The sequence below is a fragment of the Peromyscus californicus genome, unplaced genomic scaffold (assembly GCF_007827085.1).
Source record: "Peromyscus californicus insignis strain IS unplaced genomic scaffold, ASM782708v3 Scaffold_19__1_contigs__length_69161282, whole genome shotgun sequence".
Lineage (NCBI taxonomy): Eukaryota > Metazoa > Chordata > Mammalia > Rodentia > Cricetidae > Peromyscus > Peromyscus californicus.
In genome coordinates, this window is record NW_026294491.1 from 34,909,267 (window position 1) to 34,928,502 (window position 19,236).

The window sequence follows — 19,236 nt, forward strand, 5'->3', positions numbered from 1 at the left end:
ACCATGAAGAGAGCCCAGGAGAGGATACTGGTGAAAGAGCAAGCCAGTAAGTAGCACCCCTCCATGGCCTCTGCATCAGCTCCTGCCTCCAGGTTCCTGCCCTGTTTGAGTTCCTGTCCTGACTTCCTTTGATGATGAACTGTGATGTGGAAGCATAAACTGAATAACCCCTTTCCTCCGCAGGTTGCTTTGGTCATGGTGTTTTCATCACAGCAATAGAAACCATGCTAAGAACAGGACAATTCTCGTTCAAACCACCACAGCTCCCATGCATGGGGGCGGGAGGATGTGCACCAGCTGCCTGGCCTGGTCTGCCCAGGACTCACAAGTACCCTTTCTTCTGTCTCCCTTTCAGGTCGCCTTGTGGGTGCTCTGGATGCAGTACTGGATTCCAGTGCCCGCGTTGCTCCATTTCGGATCCTGCTTCAAGTTCCCGGGTCCCAGGTTTATTCTCCCATAGCATGTGGTGAGTTACTGAATGGATCAGACATTTACTGGGCCATAGCCACTGGTGAGTTTTGTTCCGGTTGGAATGTTCCAAACCTTACCGTCGAAGCATGCGAGTGTCTGCATGTCAGTGACGTTTGAGAGGTAACGCCTCTGGAGCCCTTTCACGGTTCTCTCCTTCCCTTTCTCCACCTTCCTCCTCCGCTCTTCCTCCTCTTCACCTGCACCTCCTTCTCTTCATCCACCTCCTCCTGTTTTTCGTATTTGTTTTGTTTGTTTTTTCTCTTATCCTCCATGTCTCTATCTCACCTTAACCAGCATAGTACGTAAATGCTGAGAGTTTGGGCATGCCAAGCTTTGAGTGGTGTCTCAGAGCACTACTATCGCTCCTTATGAATTGAGCCATTTTTTTTTTTTTAATCTTGCTTCTGACCTAAGTGTGTGCCCGGGTGTGTACACCCACTGTAGTGACAGGAAGACTGAGTCTGCGGGCTGTATCTGATTTGGATAATGTTCACTCCTTGTTTCACACAAGGGGTGACAAAAAAAAAAAAAAGAACATTGCTCTGCCAGGTGCTGAGGGAATTTAGGAATATGTTCCTATTTTAAAATCGGGAAACTATCATCCGAGACCCTTTTCGTTGAACGCTGGACTCAGTGTTTATCTTTGGTCTCTGTGTGCCCACGGCCGTGGTGTATTTAGCTTTGCATTGGGTATGGTAAACTTTGCTCATTGACCCCGTTCACCAGCCACACTGGACTTTTCCCTTGGAAAAAGCAGAAGTTTGAAGACGCTTCTCATGCCCATCCACCATCCCATCCTAACCACTGTTAACATCTGGGCAGGCCCTTGTCTGCCATTTTCTTTTATAACTAGGACAGATCGTTCCAATTCAAAAAATGATTTATAAAGAAATCCCCTTTCAACAATACTAATAAGATATCTGTTGCCTCAAGCTCTAGCCATCCTAAATACCTTCTAGTTACACCAGGTGGACCTCTTTCTGATCAGCTTTCTCGTGGGTCGACAAGGGTGGTTAGAAAGGTGGATGGATACAGGATGGTTACAAAGATGGATACGTGTAATTTAGCCGACTTATCTAACAATGCTGTTTTACAAGGAAAGTGTTACATTTAGTTAGTTTCAATAGAAAGAAACTAAAGAGGAACAAAACTTCAAATGTTTAACACTAGAGATTATTTTTTCTAAAAGGTTCCTGTCAGGTTAAGGCCAAGGACTTTGTTTAGCGGTATGAAGTTAGAGTTGCAGCATTTGAAAACCAGTGTTTCAGTTCTGACAATATTCTCTGTCACCTTATGGGACGAGAGTGCCAGCGTATTTTCTGTTCTGTTTCCCCATCCCTCGTTAAGGAGCTGTGGATATGACAATCTCATTTCAGACCTGCGACAATATTTTCCGTTATTATTTTTTGACATGTGTGTGTAGGTGCGGGTGTGGGTCTTTGTGCAGTGTGAACGAAAGCCAGAGGCTGATGTCAGATGTCTTCTCTACCATCTTCTTTTGAGACTTGATCTCTCACTGAACCTGGAGCTCTCTGAGTAGGTTCGACTGCCTGGCCGGTAAGCCCTAAGGATCTGTCCATCTCTGCCGGATTCTAGCTCTGAGGTTGAAGTGCTATGGTACCTAGCCTTCACGTGGATGCTGGTGATCTGAACTCAAGTTCTCATGGTTGTGTGACCAGTACTTTATCCACGGAGCCATCTCTCTCCCTGGCTCCTGTATTTCCCGTTATTGTTTGTCTCAGTTCTTTATGCCAATTTTAATACTCAACAGTCAGGTATGACTTTTCCCATCCTGGAACCTCCATTTTGGTTCATTTCTTTTATTCTTTTGGGGATTAGAGCAACAGTTACCAACTTTTGGGGCTTGAAGCACCCTTTTACAGGGGTCACCTAAGACCATCAGAAAACATAGATATTTACATTACTATTCATAACAGTAGCAAAATTACAGTTATGAAGTAGCAACACAAATAATTGTATGATTGGGGGGCATTACAACATGAGGAACTGTATTAAAGGGTCACAGCAGTGGGAAGGTTGAGAACCACTGGACTAGAGTTTCACTGAATAGTCCTGGCTGGCCTGGAACTCTCTGGAGACCAGGCTGACCTTGAGCTCACAGAGATCAGCTTGCCTTCGGCCCCCAAGTGCTGGGATTAAAGGTGTGGGCCAGCAAACCTGTTTGGTTTTTCTCTGTTTTGTTTTGTTCGTTGCTTAGCTAGCTGGATTCCTATCTTCACCTGAGTAATGTATCGTGGATATCTTGTTCTCTGAAGGTTTCTACATTTGCAGACATCTGCTTTTGGCCTTTGGATTTGGGGTACCAAGTCCAAATATAGTCATCGGCCACACTATAGACTTGGTGGCTGTGGTCTTCAGGGTCTTCTGGTGTTTGATGTGACAACACAGATGTCTGCTTGTCTCATTACCTGCTCTCTACTTGTGGATTATATGCTTGTCAAACATGCAGCACTGCTTTTATCAATGGGCTAGAATGATTTGATTAGAATCTGTTATTCCCCTAAGCTCAATGGGTTAGCCATTTTTTTTTTAAACGTACCATGCTCTTGGCAATCAGCACAATGATTTCTTTAATCATCGCAGGAAATTTTCCCTGTAATTCCCTGTAATTCTGTGCCTGAATTTTGTTTTAAAATTCTTTTCCCCTGGCATTTATTGTATCATTCTCTATAAAGACACTTTCTGTTGGTTAGCTATTGTTGGTGTTTCATTTCTGTTTGTCTTTATCTTGTTAAGTCTGTTCTCTCCATTCACTTCATAATTCTTGAGTTCATAATTCAGTTTTCAGCAGTATATTCTGCACCTTGCTTTTAACTTATTTGTTAGTGTTTTGGGGTCAGGTTTTGATTTGTATGTAGTTCAGTGTCTCAATCTCTACTTCTTCACCTCCTCTGAGAGTTTGAAAGTTGTGTTCTTGCTTTGTTCCTGGGAGCATGGCGTTTGTGAAGCGTCTCCTTTTCTTCCCGGGGTGTTCCATTTTCTTCTGTCTCCATGCCTGGAGCCATTTGTCCTCATCTGTCTGTTCTTTGCTGTGCAGGGTGGTGGGTGCTACTCCTCATCTCACTCATCCTGGGCACCACCACTATTGGTGAAATTATTAAGGCCACTCCATGTAGTTAAAAGGGAGGTTTATTTAGTGGCCTAACTTACAAATGAAGGGATAGGTAGGTTGCAGGGTCTGGGAAAGATGCAGCGCAGTCCGGCGGTGCTCTCTGGAGAACTCTGCTCAGTCTACCTCCAGCGTCCAGGGTCCAGGAATCAAGAGAGACGGCACATCCGGATCTCAGGTCTTCAAGGTCCTCTCTTGGCCCCGCCTTGTTGGCATGACAGTTACCGAAGCCTCAATGGGGGTTGGAACTTCCAGCTCAAGGTTGGAATGGCTACCCACTACACACCACCTCGAATGTTCTGTGGACATTAGCATGCTGGGACTTCGTGCTTGGGCTATGGGAGTAGAACCAGGAAGATTGGCATTGGCTAGACTCAATATGGGAGTGAAGCAGTAGCATCCCCATCATTCCTCACAGCTATCCCAGGTGCGCTCTACCTCAAACAAAAGCTTTGGCCGCCCTCTGGATTTGAAGCCTTGGGTGTGAACATTAGGATTTCTGTCCCCTTTATACTATGTTGGCTTCAGAGCACTCCCAGAAGCTAGATAGGAGTCACCCCGGATCCCTGCTGTTTCTGTGAGTCTACACCCTTTGAAAATGCAGCTGCATGATACAGCTCTTACTGTCTGCAGACATTCAGCCCCGTGGCTGTAGCTCGGTTTCTTCACCTAGTTCTTTAGCAAATGTTACTTGCTCCTGATTTTTTAGTACTTTCCAAAGCAATCTTTTCACTTAAAATTTTCAGAACATTTTCCATGCCTGCCCCGCCCCCACCATCCCAGATTCTTCTATTCATCTGAAGTGTCTGGATCCTTCCACACACCAGGCAGCTTCCTGATGTGGGGGATTCTGTGGAGAACGTGTCAAATGTGGTCTCCCTCCACCCAGCTAAACAGGGCCACGGGAGGTGCGCACAGCCGTATGGGAAAGACTGGTACAGGGAAGAAGTGGGCTGGGACGGCTAGAGAAACCCTGAAGGGATGCATCATGTGCCTCTTATGCTGTGTATTTCCAAATTCCCAGCCTCTGCTTTCTGCAGCTCCTCTGACTCCCCACCACGCCAGGGCAGCTGTCCTGAGCAGCAGGTCCCGGTCTCACTCTTCCTGTTGGTCCGGAATGGGTTTCCCCACAGTTTGCATCTGCCTTGATTTGTGCCTTGGACTTGACACAGGCTGGGTTTGCAGAAGTATCACTTTCTGCTGTCATCCTGCCAGCAGAAGCCCCCCCCCCCTGAAAAAAACAATACTTATCTTTTCAGTGTATTTTTCTTGAGAAATGGGGGCACATTCAGTCTTGGACCTGTGAGGTCAGTGGAGACAGTGAGATCTCTGTTGACAGTCACGTGGGCATCGTACACGCTGTTACTCACCCACCATAGTTAATATTGCATTGTGACCTGAGCATTGAGGAAGGTCCCTGCCCATGGTTTGGGGCCCCTGGTAAAGAAGAAAGCTGTAGGAAATGTCTGTGTTCAACCAGGAAGAGCAATCTGCAAGAACAATCCAGATCTTCACTGAAGTTTGACTATTGCGTGGTGGACGGGCAAGGCTGAGCAGAGCCTTGGAGAGTTCATTTTCTCTTTTGAGGCAGAGGTGAAAGGAGATGGGTAGATTGTCTCATGGGTCAGTTATTTTACTGGGCAACAGGTCTGAAGATAACCATGATTCTAGACAGACAGGATGCGGTTACCATTCTAACAGTGTGGACCAAACCACCCTAAGACTTTGTACGGACAGCCAGCTTCTGTGGCTAAGGAGATAGTCAGTTATTGCTAGAGAGATGCTGAGTTTTTGGAGAAGTTGTGAACAGGGAAATGGGCCCAGCCCTCCAGGTCAGAGCTCAGATGTCCCCTTCCCTAACCGCTGTCCCCTGCTTCCCTGCATTCCGTAGCCCTCTACCACTGGCATTTTCTGACTTCTTGTCTGCCTCCCTCATGGATATGCTAGCCCTGAGAGTCTTTCTGGTTGCCGACCTTTCCAATGTGCAAGACAACACCGAGTATGTCACTTTCAAATCTTTGTAAGTCACCGCAGGGTGGATGAGTTGGGAAGAAGGGGACTCATGCTCCTCTGTAAGGTGATTAGGGTTCATGTGGCCCTGGATATCCAGAGCATGTACAACAGGTCTGTCTTGTCTTCAGATTGTACAGAAGCACAACCTGACAGTAGCTCTGCTGTTTACTTCCCTCAGGGATGCTGTGGCACATGCATTTGCCCGGTCCTCACAGGCTGATGGAAGTGTACCAGGCACACGGAAGGCAGGCCAGGCTTGCTCAGCGGATCAATGTGGGAAGTGCATTTCCGACTCACAAAAGCTTAGTTGGTTGCTAAGGAGTAATTTCAAATGAGTCTTGGGCCCTTTCTAATCAGCCAGGTGTGCTGACTAGTTTTATGACAACTTGACACAAGCTAGAGTCATCAGAAAGGAGGGAGCCCCCATAAGATCAGGCTGTAGGGTATTTTTTTAATTAGTGATTGATGTGGGAAGGCCCAGCCCATTATGGGTGGGGCCACCCCTGGCCTGGTGGTTTTGAATTCTATAAGAAAGCTGAGCAAGCCATGTGGATCAAGCCAGTAAGCAGTGTTCCTCCATGGCCTTTGCTTCAGTTCACATCTTCAGGTTCCTGCCCTGTTTGAGTTCCTCTCCTGGCTCCCTCCATGATGAATTGCTATCTGGAAATGAATTGAAATAAACCCTTTCTTTCCCAACTTGCTTTTGGTCATGGCGTTTGCCACAGCAGTAGAAACTCTTTAAGACACCAGGACACAGGTAGTCTGGGGCATGTGGTGAGTGTCCTCGTTAAACGGGTGGAACTCAGAAGACAGAAGTTGCAATTCTTAAGAAAATGTTTTGCTGGGTGTGGTAGCACAGGCCTGTAATCTCAGCTTTTCAGGAGTCGAGGCAGGAGGATTGCAAGTTCAAGGCCTGCCTGGGCAATGTAGGTCGATTCCTGCCTCAAAATGCGAAGTCAGAAACTCTCATTGGGCCACACACTCCTTCAGAAAGATTGGGGAGAGTAGAAGCAGGAAAGAGGGTCAGTAATTGTTGGGAAGGAAAAAAAGCCCAAACTTGATAAAGGGCTGGGCATGTAACTCGGTATGTAACCCTTGCCTAGCATGCCTGCCGCTGAGGGTGCACTGTCTACACTAGAGAAAAAATAATGCTGGAAAATATTGGTAGTGGAGTTGGTTATCATAACCTTTTCTTTTGGTGGGAGCAGGGGAGCTAACCCAGGAGCTGGCACACGCTCAGTCAGCATCGCACCACTGAGCTGCAGTCCCACCTGGGCTGAGTTTAGAAGGTGTACTCCGGTTGCACAGCTTGTGGTGACCGCCACTGATCCTCAGGCCTGTCCTTGTTTCAAGCTGAAACACCACCCAAATGAGACAGTCCCTTTTGCACCTCCTCACTCCATGCCTCTGGACACCACCGTTCTATTGTCTGTCCCTGAATTCGACTCACATCTCATTGGTGGAATCGTGCACGATCCGTCCTTTTGTGACTGGCTTGTAATGTCTCCTGGCTTCGTTCATGTCAACACGTGTCAGAATTTCCTTTTTTTAAAAGGCTGGATGGTAATCCTGTGTATGGAAGCTGTCTTTTTGGAGTTAGACATCTAATAGTTGGCACATGAGTAGAATAAGGGCAGGAGGCAGGGACTGAGGAGGGCAGAATACCAGGAGCCAATCTCTAAGCAGGTGGAGAGGGACAGGTTAGAGCAGTGGTTCTTGACCTTCCTAACGCTGCGACCCTCTAATACAGTTCCTCATGTTATGGTGACCCCCCAACCATAAGATTATTTTCGTTGCTACTTTATAACTGTAATTTTGTGACTGTTATGAACCACAATATCATCCCCTGCGAAATATCTGATATTTGACATCCCCTGAGGGGGTTGCAACCCACAGGTTGAGAACCACTGAGTTAGAGGGTCTGGACCTCGCTGAATGGATGCCTATGCTGTGGCAAGCTTTGGGGTCCTCCCTGTAAGAATGGGGTGACCTTGTCATTGCAGTGTCCTGGCCTGCACTTGAGAAGTCTAGGCCATCCGGGCCATGCTGTCCTCTGTACCGGCTGTTCTTATTCCCACATGGTGGCACGTCCTGGTAACTTTCAGTAGTCCTCAGAGCTATTGTAACATTGCTGCCGTGCACATCTTATTCATCACCATGGCTCTGAACACTGGGTGGATTGTTTGTTGTCTGCATTTGATTTCTAGGAAGCACATCAAAAAAAAAAAAAAAAAAAAGAGAAGAGCTGCAGGGCTCTGAGTTGATCTGGTTAGAATCATTTTTCAAGAATCAAATTGCTTATGCAATAACTTAACACCTTTTATTGTCAGCTAAGGCCTGGTGGGGAGTGTCTTTCCTAGTTCTGGAAGAAGACATACTAGAGTCCTAGTGAGAGGTGGCCACAGTGCTCTTCTCAGGAGCATCTTAGGCTTTGTACAGAAGGACTTTCAGTAATACTCCCATCTTCCAAGACGTTCATTTGGACTTGTACTGGCCTGAGGAGTTCCTAGCTCTCTAAGTACAGAGTCTCCCCTTTTGCTTGCAAGGTCTGCTCCCTGGGAATGAATGAAATGAGGAAGAAGCTGGGAGCATGCTTCCCATGGGCCTGTGCAGAATGGGCAGGTAGGGTCTGGATGCGCAGCTGGGTGAGTAGAAGCGTGCTCACTGGGAGAGGATGTGTGGGCACTGAGTCTTAATGGCTGTAGGTTCCATACCTGCAGATCCAACCAACATGGAGCAAACAAACAAGCAAAAAACAATGAAACAGAACAACAGCAAAAACCCCTTCCGTCTGTCCTGGACACGCACAGACTTCTTGGTGTTCCATAAACATGTGCTATGAGAATTCTGTGTCATTTGCTTTGTATCGAGCAGTGTGAGGAATCTAGAGATGACTTAAGGCATTTGGGAGGAGTGTGGAAGTAACCCTGCAAATACTACACCATCTTAGATAAGGAATTTGAGCAGCCCTGGACTCTGGAGTCTTTGGGGAGGCCCTGGATCCAGCCCCCTGCAGACACAGAGGGGCTGCTGTAGTTTGAGGACCACTTAGTTAATGGTTTAGATTTGGAAAATGAAAACGGGCATCCTTTTGGAAACGTCAAAGATCACGAAAGGGAAAGTGCAAAACATTTGCTAATCAAAACGTGGTGCGTGTTTTTAAAAGTTAGGAGCCCGTAGGAGCGAATCCTCTCCCTTAAGCCCCTTTTATTGTCCCCCGTTCACTCCTCTCAGCAGCACTTGAGAGGCAGCACACCCTGCTTTGGAGGGGAAAAGACGAAGAGCAGAGCGCAGGAAACTGGTCACTTGCCAGGGTCACGCCAGATGCCGGGGTGCCAGCCGGCAGCTCGGCTGGAGGCTCTGACAGAGTGTACGTTCCGAGTGTTCTTTCTGACGCACGGACTCTTATCCGTGCCCTTGACTGTGGCTGGTGCTTTGCTTTCCTGTGCTCCCGCCTCACTGTTTGCTTTGTCTCTGCCGAGTGGGTTTTATGAAGGGGAGGAAGTGTTCCCGGGTGGGCCAGATTAGTGTCTTCCTGAACTTCATGCCAAGGTGGCAAAGCACGTGCCAGCTTGTTTTCTCCAGGCAGAGGACTCACGGGGTGCTTCACGGAACATCGGGGAGGCAGCCCGGCAGGAGGAAAGTGTGAACTTTCTGGGTTTACACTCGAGGTCAGGGTTGTTACACTTGTTTTCAGTAGCTCGGCATTTCCTTGGGACAACGCGCCGGCTGGAATTTTCCACAGGGGGTTCACCTTTAGAAGTGGAAGAGGGGTGCCAATTAAAGTTTGTTCCCTTGTCATGGACGGTCATTAGGTTGTGGATGTTTTTTTTTTTTAAGTAATTTTGCTTATGTACAAATTTTCTTTGAAAGAATGTATTCTTCCTTTTGTGATGTGTGTTGCTGGTAGGTGTTTTAAAAGCAAGGGAATGCTATGACCAACTTTTAGATCCAGTATGTTTTGAAGCTAAAAGTGAGTTCTTTTTGGAGTTGAATGTGTTGGTACATGTCTGTAGTCCCAGTTATTCAAGAGACTGAGGCAGGAGGATCATTTGATCCCATGAATTGGACACCAGCCTGGGCCATATAAGGAGAACAAAGAAAGAAAAGCAAATTAAAAATGGAATCCTAAAAGCAAAGGTTGCCTGACTTCCGGTTAGATTAGCTTGTCAATAAAGATCACCTGGAGGGGGTGCTTCACAGCTATCTGAGTGAGTTCTCTTTTAATAGATGAAGAGATGCGGAGACGTGAGGGTCACAGAAAGATAATCCTGGTAACTTTCAGATAACACCTTAGTGAGCAGAAAGGGGCGTCATGGGAGCAATTGCTGTGACCGCCTTGTGTTGTCCTACGAGACTCACACTGGTGGGTGAGTTCTACTCATGTGTGTGTGTGTGTGTGTGTGTGTGTGTGTGTGTATATCTCCCACTAGTGTCAGTGAGGTCCCAGACGGCTCAGCTAAGTGGCTGTTTCTCCGGCTTCTCTGCCACAAGTGAGCATCTAATACAGTGGTTCTCAGCATGTGGGCTTCGACCCCCTTGGGGGTCAAATGACCCTTTCACATGGGTCACCTAAGAGCATCAGAAAACACAGATATGTGCATTACTATTCATAGCAGCCAAACTACCCTTATGAGGTAGAAATGAAAATAGTTTTATGGTTGGGGTCACCACCACATGAACTGTGTTAAAGAGCCGCAGCATTAGGAAGGTGAGAACAACATCTAATTTATCTGAATTACTTGGGGCTGGCAATGATCTTGCTTTAAGAACTACAGGCTGAGGACCACTTATCTGAAATGTTTGGAATTTTTTCTTGTTTTGGAATATTTCCATAAATGTTATGAAATACTTTAGAGATGGAGCCCGTATTTAAACACGCTCATTTGTCTCCATCCATCCATCCATCCATCCATACATACATACATATATACATACTTCTCTACCATTTTCTGATCCTGATTTTACTTCTGAATTTATATTCCTCAGGGGTGTGTGTGTGTGTGTGTGTGTGTGTGTGTGTGTGTGTGTGTGTGTGTAGGTCACTTGTCCCTGTTTTTGCCTTGTTTGCTAAGGAAGAGGTTTGCATTTTTTCATTATGAAGTTTTCAATTAAATTTGTTATTTGACATTTTCTGATTCCTCTTGCCTCCCGCTTCGGTCACTCCTTCTTCCCCTATGAGTCCCCTTCCCACAGTCATGTCTTCATTTTGTCTGGTGACTCGAGGTTTAACTGGGATTGACTGTGTGACCACGTGTTTGGTTATTCATGGTGGATTCACCCGTGGGACTCAACTATGGACAGTGGTTCCTCCTCTCCCTGAGTCTTTCGATAGCCCGTAGTTCAGCAGGGAGAGGTGGGGCCCCACGAACCCCTTCCCCATCCATAACTGATGGACAGAACCAGTGTTGTGCGGGTATCCACAGCTGCCGTGTGTTCATGGTTCCAAAGGCTGTGTCGTCCCCAGAAAAGAGCGTTTCGCCGCCCTCTCCTGTCTGCCGGCTGGCACTTCACACCCACTCTTCAATGCCCCCAGCCTTAGAGGGAGGATGACGGTGTAGAAGTTGTGTTTAGGGCTGAGCTCTCACCTCACCTATCACTCACCCTTAGCGTTCTGAGCAGCCGTGGGTCTCTGCATGCACTGCTGTTCACTGTAAAGAGAATCTCCTCTCGTGAAGACGGAGACTAGTGTTTGTCGGTAGCTATAAACAGAGGTGTTTAGACGGCTGTTTGATGCTCTGTCCATTTAAGTAAGCAGCAGTAGCAAGGTCACCCCTAGGCCTATGACCTCCGAAGCCCTACATTTTTTTTTTTTTTTTTTTTGGTTTTTCGAGACAGGGTTTCTCTGTGTAGCTTTGCGCCTTTCCTGGGACTCACTTGGTAGCCCAGGCTGGCCTCGAACTCACAGAGATCCGCCTGGCTCTGCCTCCCGAGTGCTGGGATTAAAGGCGTGCGCCACCACCGCCCGGCTAAAGATGTGTATTCTTTGTAAACATTTTTTTTTTTTTTCAGAGCTGAGGACCGAACCCAGGGCCTTGCGCTTGCTAGGCAAGCGCTCTACCACTGAGCTAAATCCCCAACCCCGAAGCCCTACATTTTTTGACCATGTTTATAGTACCATACATGGGTTCTCTTCTATAAAAAGTTTTTTAAAAAATATTTAACTTTATGTGTATGCGTGTGCCCTGTGTGTGCAGTAGCCCTTGGAGAGCAGAAGAGGTATTAGATCCCCCGGATCTGGAGTTAACAGATGGTTGTGAGCCACCAGGTGGGTGCTGGAGACTGAACCCAGGTTCTCTGCAAGAGCAGTCAGTGCTCCTAACCACTGAGCCGTCTCTCCAGCCCCCAGTAGAGATTTTACAACAGTAAAAAGTCCTGAGGACTATGATGAGCTCCTGCTGACTCCTCATCAGGATCAGGGTTTGCCTAGCTTGCTTCATTTTGTCTCTAGATGCATTTTTTTCCTACCCTGAAGGAGTTTAAAGAAAATCCTAGAAGTTGTAATATTTCAACCCTATAAACTCAAATATTCTCAAAAGTTTGGCTATTTTTTTTTTTGTCACTGTGGTGTTGTCTCTGAAATGAAAGTTAACAGGCACCTCTTGGTGTCTCTTGAACTCAGTCTTAGGCTTCCTGCTTGCGTCATAGCTCTGGCTGGTCCCACTCATGGCATCAAGAACTTGACATTGTGCCGGGCAGTGGTGGCACACACTCTGGAGGCAGAGGCAGGAGAATTTTGGAGTTCGAGGCCAGCCTGGTCTACATAGTGAGTTCCAGGACAGCCAGGGCTACACAGAGAAACCCTGTTGCTTCATAAGTCTTCCCTAGTCGGACAACCCCTCCCCCTGTACCCCTACACCCCTTCTCATGTCATTATTGGATGAAGAAATTGGGCCCCAACTGTGTTCAGTCGTCCGTCCTTCCTTCTTAGGTCCCTCCCTCCCTCCTTCCCTCTCTCCTTCCCTCCTTTCTCCCTCCCTCCTTCCCTCTCTCCTTTTTTCCTTTGGATTTTTTGAAACAAGATATTTCTCTGGTAGATCTGGATGTCCTAGAACTTATTCTGGCACGGCCTTGAACTCAGAGATCTGCTTGCCTCTGCCTCTCGAGAGCTGGGATTAAAGGTGTAGGCCACCACCTCCCAGCCTAGTCTTCTTATTTCATGAAAAGTGGAGGATCAAAAGCTTTTGTTTAGTTTCCCCACTTTGTTCATGTCCTTGGGGACACACATTGTCTGTATGTCTTTCTCTTGGTGGTGGCAGGTTGGTGAAATTCCTGGAGTGTTTTAAGTATAAGTTAACTATACTTTCAACTCACCCAACCTTTTTTTCCTACAATTATTCCTTTCATCCAGTGTATCTGTCGTTGAAATGATTGTGTTTCCTGTTTGGTTGTTGGCAGGCCTTGAGACCACCTTCCTCTACCTTTTAAAGGTCTGGACTTCATTGCTGATAGCTGTTTCCACCCCCTGCTTGGATGCTGTCCGTTGTCAGTGCCTCCTCTGTCTCTGTTTCTACTGATAGGTTTGTTATTTGGTTGCTTCTCGTTTCCTCCACCCCATCTATCCCTGCTTCTGTGAGGGGTGTCTGGGGCTAATTCAGTGATGGAGTCATTTTTTTTTTAATTAGAAATTAAGAATCTGTTTGACTTTGGGTGCACCCTGAGATTGACTTTGTCTGACTTCACATATTGTAAATATTTTTAAAGGATTTGCTTATTTGTGTATATGAGTGCTCTATTTGCATATGTGCCTGCATGACAGAAGAAGCCATCAGATTCCATTATAGATGATTGTGAGCCTCTATGTTATTGCTGGGAATTGAACCTGGGTCCTCTGGAAGAACAGCCAGTGTTCTTATCCGCTGAGCCATCTCTCCAGCCCCTATTGTAAATTTTTTTTAATGATTTATTTCTTCTGAGGGAAAAGGATAAGACATTTATGTCCAGAGCTATTTTTTTTTTTTTGGTTTTTCGAGACAGGGTTTCTCTGTGTAGCTTTGCGCCTCTCCTGGAACTCACTTGGTAGTCCAGGCTGGCCTCGAACTCACAGAGATCCGCCTGGCTCTGCCTCCCGAGTGCTGGGATTAAAGGCGTGCGCCACCACCGCCCGGCCAGAGCTATTTTTAAAACAGAAAAATCCAGCATATCTAATGACGTTCTCGTGAGGATAATTGCTTTAGACTTACAGATTAGGTCTGGTAGTGTCTGCTTTCAGAATGGGGGGTTTCCAAAAATAAAATGTTTTTCTTTTGGTCCAACCGTGTCCTCCTATTTGTTATTTGTTAGGGTTTAATTTTTTTTTTTTTTTAACATTTTTCATTGTTGAGACAAGTCATGTATAGCCAAGGCTGACCCTGAAGCCCCTATGTAGCTGACCTGGTTAGCTTCATCGGTCACCTTCACATAACCCAGAGTCACTTGGGAAGAGGGAAGCTCAGCTTAGCTAGCCTCCATCAGACCGGCTGCCTGTGGGCATGCGCGTAAGACATTTTCTTCATTGCTCCTTGGTGTAGAAAGGTCTAGCCTAGTGTGAGTGGTGCCACCCCTAGGCAGGAGGGCCTGGGGTGTCTAAGAAAGGTAACTGAGCAAGCCAGAGGTAGAAAGCCAGTAGGCGGGGTCTGCCTCGAGTTCCTGCCTCGGTTCCTGCCTTTGAATGATAGGCTGTAACCTGTAAGCTAAAGAAACCCTTCCCCCCCACTCCATCCCCCGAATTTGTTTTGGTCAGTGTTTTACCACAGCAACAGAAACTACACCAGAACGGTAGCCGAGGCTAACCTTGAGTTTCTGACCCTCATGCTTCCTACCTCCCCAGTGCTGGCATGACAGGCATGCACCACCATGCTTGGTGCTGGAGACTGGGCCCAGGGCCCCCGAGTGAGAGTGCTAGGCAGGCAGGCACGCTGCATCCCCAGCCCTTTACCCCCTTTGCAGTGTGTGCCGGGAATGCTTTGCGCCTGTGTCATTCTGCATTAAAATGAGTGGCGAGGGACAGGAGGGTGCTGCCCCTTGCCTGCCACACTTTTTCTCGCCCCCTGTCAAATACATGGCTTTCAACAGGAGATGGTTAGTGTATGGTACATAGAGAAACGTTTTTGTTAATTCGTAGGAACAGACCCGAACTAGGAACACGGCGCCTGTTTCATAGTCCACTGGGACTTGGGAGGCTAAAAGAGACTCTGCAGGCAGTTGAGTGTTTATTAGGTAGAGAGAAACAGTTACTTTTTTAAAAAAACCAAAGCTTAGACCCAGTTATTTATGGCTGTGTTCGTGCAGAAGCTGAAGGTGTAGACAGTGAGATGCTTGTTTTATTTCCTCACGATCCCCCCAGAGGAAAGCCAGAGAGAACGGCTATCCTCTGCTGCCGCTCTGAACTTCCATCCGCTGTGATGTCACAGGACACTGGGCCCCCAGAGTCACAAGCATGGGCTGTGGGGTTGGCTTTTTTCTTTCCTTTTTTACTTCTTGTCTAGAAAAATGGTAATAATAATACCTACCTTGTGACGTTTTTATAGAGTGAGTTAAAGATATAGTATACCCAACTCAGTGCCTAACACATGCCAGGCATTCAAGAATGGCCTCAGCCAGCCGCCTCTGCTGGTTCCCACGTAGGAGTTATCACTCCTTGGTTTTCTGGTCTTTGTTTAGGTTTCTAATACTGAATCTCTAAGTCTGATTTTTACAATGGACTTTTAATTTTCTTGGAAAACAGAGAAGTCTTTTTCTGCAGAATGAGAGAGCGGTATAATTTTGCTGGCCGGCTTTGTTACAGTTCACAGTTACTAGTTTAGGCTATTACAGCTGCCGTAACAAAATCTCACACACTTGACTAGGGACTTAAACAATAGGGCTTTTTTTCCTTCGGTTCCAGAGACTGTAAGTCCATGGTTAGGGTGTGGAGGGCCCCAAAACAGCTTGACCACACAGCAGCCATGACCGGCTTAGGGGCCTAGACACAGCTTCTGTGACAGGCTTACTGGTAGGCAACACCCAGATCCAGGGAAAGCCTTAAGTTGATACCACTCAGGGATCCACCCAGGGATGAGGAAGTACCTGATATCCCAAACATTCCGACCATTTGATAAGGTGGCCAGATGCCCTTGAGTCTAGCACACACCTATTTTTGTTTTACAGATACCCCTAGACAATTATCAGCCAATCAGGGTCCTGAACCCTGGAAATCCTCTCACCCCAACCTCTGCTATGATAAAAACTCTGCCCCAGAGCTTGGGGCTCTCTGCTCTCACTGCTGTGTCAGACAGACCGAGAGACCAAGCTCAGAGCTTGAAATAAAGGCTCTTTGCTTTTACCTGAGGGATTCGGTATCTATGGTGGTCTTTTGGGGGTCCTCGTGATCTGGGCATAACAAGGGTACAACTGAGCTGTTTTAAATAAGGCCTTTCTCCTTGGTTTGTAGATGACCACCTTCTTGCTGTATCCTCCCAAGGCCTTTCCTTGGTGCGTGAACATCTCTGGTATTTATGATATGATGCCAGTCCTGTTGGGTTGGGGGCCCCACCCTATGCTCTCATTAACTTAATTGCTCCTGAAAAGCTGTTTCTTGAAATACAGTCTTGACATGTGGACATCAACATATGAATTTGGGGAGACACATTCAGGCACTGACAGCAGGTCTCTGTGTTCAGTCTTGGAAGGGTCCAGCAGGGAGGGTGAAATGTTCCCCCAGCATTCAGTAATTATGTCATATGTGTCCAAACCACGGTCCGTGGGCTGCAGATGACCATGATATCTGGGAATACGGCCCACACAAAATTATAAAGTAAAACATTTTGAGATTTTTGTTTTTGGTGACTTTTTGTTGGTAACTCAGTTACACTTAAAAAAAATATATCTATTTGCTGGGCGGTGGCGGCACACGCCTTTAATCCCAGCACTCGGGAGGCAGAGGCAGGCCGATCTCTGTGAGTTCGAGGTCAGCCTGGTCTACAGAGGGAGATCCAGGAAAGGCGCAAAGCTACACAGAGAAACCCTGTCTCAGAAAACCAAAAAAAAAAAAAAAAAAAAAGGAAAGAAAATCTGTTTGTATTTGTATAGGTGCACTCATGTTCTAGTGTATATGGAGGTCAGAGTTCTATCCTTCCACCACATGGGTTCCAGGGATTAAACTGAGGTTGCTAGGCTTGGCGGCAAGCTCCTGTACCTACTGGGCCATCTTGTTGGCCTCCCATTGCTTGGTTCTAGAGGTGAACTTCGTAAATGAGAACCTCAGTGTCGCATAGGTTGGCTTCTAGAATAGGTGGAAAACTTTCTTATTTTCTCTTCTTTGGCTTTCTCAACGGTATCAGTGTAATGCGGTGACTTTCAAACATGTCCTGCAGACAGAAATGTATTTATGTGTGCATACAACTCACAACGGATTCCCAGTTCAGTGACTGCTCTTACTGGGAGGCGTGCAGTCCATTTTGAATTTTGTTTCTTTGGTTTGCTTGTTTTTTGTTTTTTTAAGTTCTAGTGTTGAATTCTCGGGAAGCCACTGCCACAGTGCAGGCAGGCTCAGAATTGTGTGCCGTGTGACATGAACTGAGGTGACTTTGCCTTTCTGTCATCTAGGGTCATGGACGTGCATCAGCCTGTCTTGTTCTGTGGCACTCATGAAGCCCATCCGAAGGCTTCTCTGCAGAGGAAATTCAGTTTGGAAAGTTTCCCTGCCATTTGGCAACTTTTGTAGGAAACAGACCCTGGGGTGGAAATGTTTCCTCAGGCCGATTGTCTTTGCCCGGAGAGGCATGCGTGAGGACTTCCACTCACAAGCACAACAGAGGCCTTTCAGTCACACTGTGGCCGGGGGATGGCTTTTATGTGTTAATTTTCCTTTTTAGTTGTGGAGTTTCTTTCCTTATTATGAGCATTGCGGAGAAGCGCTCTTTGTAAGCGTGAAAGTCTTTGTCTCAGTCACTCCCCAACCCCCACCCCCCATACCCCCCACCCCCTCACCTTCCTCCACCCCCCACTCCCACCCTCCCACCTTCCTCCAACCCCTCCCACCCCCCACCTTCCCCAACCCCCGTGACAAGGTTTCTCTGTGTAACTCTGGCTGTCCTGAAACTCACTCTGTAGCCCAGGCTGGCCTCATACTCACAAAAGATCTGCCTGCCTCTGCCTCCTGAGTGCTGGGATTAAAGGTGTGTGCCACCAAGTCTGGCTATCTCAAGCCATTTTTTAAAGTATATTATTTTTAAGTGTATGGGTGTTTTATTTGCATTTATGGCTGTGTGCCGTGTGTGTGCATGGGGTCCAGGAGATTAGAAGAGTCAGATCCCCTGGAACTGGGATTACAGACAGCTGTGAGCCATCCTGTAGGTGCTGGGAATTGAACCCTGGTCCTCTAGAAGAACAGCCAGTGCTCTTAACCACTGAGTCATCTCTCTAGCTCCTGTCCCAACTCTTAATTCCACAGGGATATATTGGGGTTGGGACTTGATTATAATTTTATTCATGTTATCTAAATTGTCAGTTGAAGCTGTTAGTAAAGTCTTAGCTCCGGGGAGCTCAGATGGCATGATAGTGAAAACTTGTGTCCCAGGGGATGGAGAGATGGTTCAGCTGTTGAGAGTAGTCACTGCTCTTGCAAGTGACCTGAATTTGGTTCCCAGCACCCACGGTCGGCAATTTCCAGATGCCTGTAACTTCAGCTGTAGGGGATCAGACGCCCTCTTCTGGACTCTGTGATCAACTGCACTCAGTGTACAACCCCCCCCCCCCCATATGCATTTAAAAGCAATCCATTCTTTAAAACAAACGAAACGTCACCTGTATCTGTGCATCTGGGAAGATGCATGAAGAAAGGGTTGAACCTGAACTCCTGCTGAATGCAGACAGACAGTTCTTAGCATGTACTAGACATAGGGACCGTGTAGGTGGTATAAAGAGTCTCCCTTTTTATGGGAGGACCCCATCGTTTGTGGTTTGCTCCTCATTTGATGTGACCCAGGACAAATAATTTGAGCTCCCACTTCCCTTTTCTGTCTTGAATCCAGGTCCATAGCTCTCTTCTTTCCCTCTCGCCCCATCCTCCCACCGTTTCGTTTTTACGAATGAGGAAGTCCGTCTGAAACAACATGGCAGAATACTGGAGGCTGATAAAGATGGTTCCTCTTCTGTTTCTTCTTCTTCTGTTTGCTCAGTGGCCTGGTTGGGTTTATTATGATGGTCCATAAAGCCCCACCCTCTCCAGCTCTGCAGGCTCACGGGCTGTGGTAGAACTTTGTACCTTTGTAAAGTGGCTCCTGCTCTCCAGATGCCAGGGTGCCATTCCGGTTACTGTCACTTACACAGCTGCCGTCAGGGGCACTGAAGGGACAGGGACACATAGGTCAGAGGCAGGGAAACCGCCTGAGCCATGTCAGCCATGGTGTGCCACAGCCCGCTGAGGGGCCAAATAGGTGCCCAGTGTCTCAAGTTGAGGTAGCGAAAGGTCAGAGAAGAGAGAGAGAGAGAAAAAGAAGAAGAAGCTGAGATGGATGGGCACGTGGAGGGTGGACTTGGGTGGTTTGATTTTGTTTTAAAATGAGCTTTCCCTGTACAGAGAGATGTGGGGACCCAGAAGGGCTGGAGGGTTCTGGACAGCCCAGGAACCCCGAGGTGTAAAGGAGGAAACCCAAGAAGAG

At 47.1% G+C, this 19,236-nt stretch overlaps 1 protein-coding gene across 4 annotated transcripts in view; it reads left to right on the forward strand.

Annotated features, from left to right (window-relative positions):
• The window catches only part of Tbc1d8 (TBC1 domain family member 8), a 134,328-nt gene that overhangs the window by 74,748 nt on the left and 40,344 nt on the right, over positions 1–19,236 (forward strand). For 3 of the 4 annotated variants that reach the window (XM_052745072.1, XM_052745071.1, XM_052745073.1), the window contains one exon: positions 356–511. In XM_052745072.1, the coding sequence (XP_052601032.1) occupies positions 356–511 (156 nt within the window). The remainder of the gene's footprint in view (positions 1–355; positions 512–19,236) is intronic. The other variant, XM_052745074.1, reaches the window with a different exon arrangement.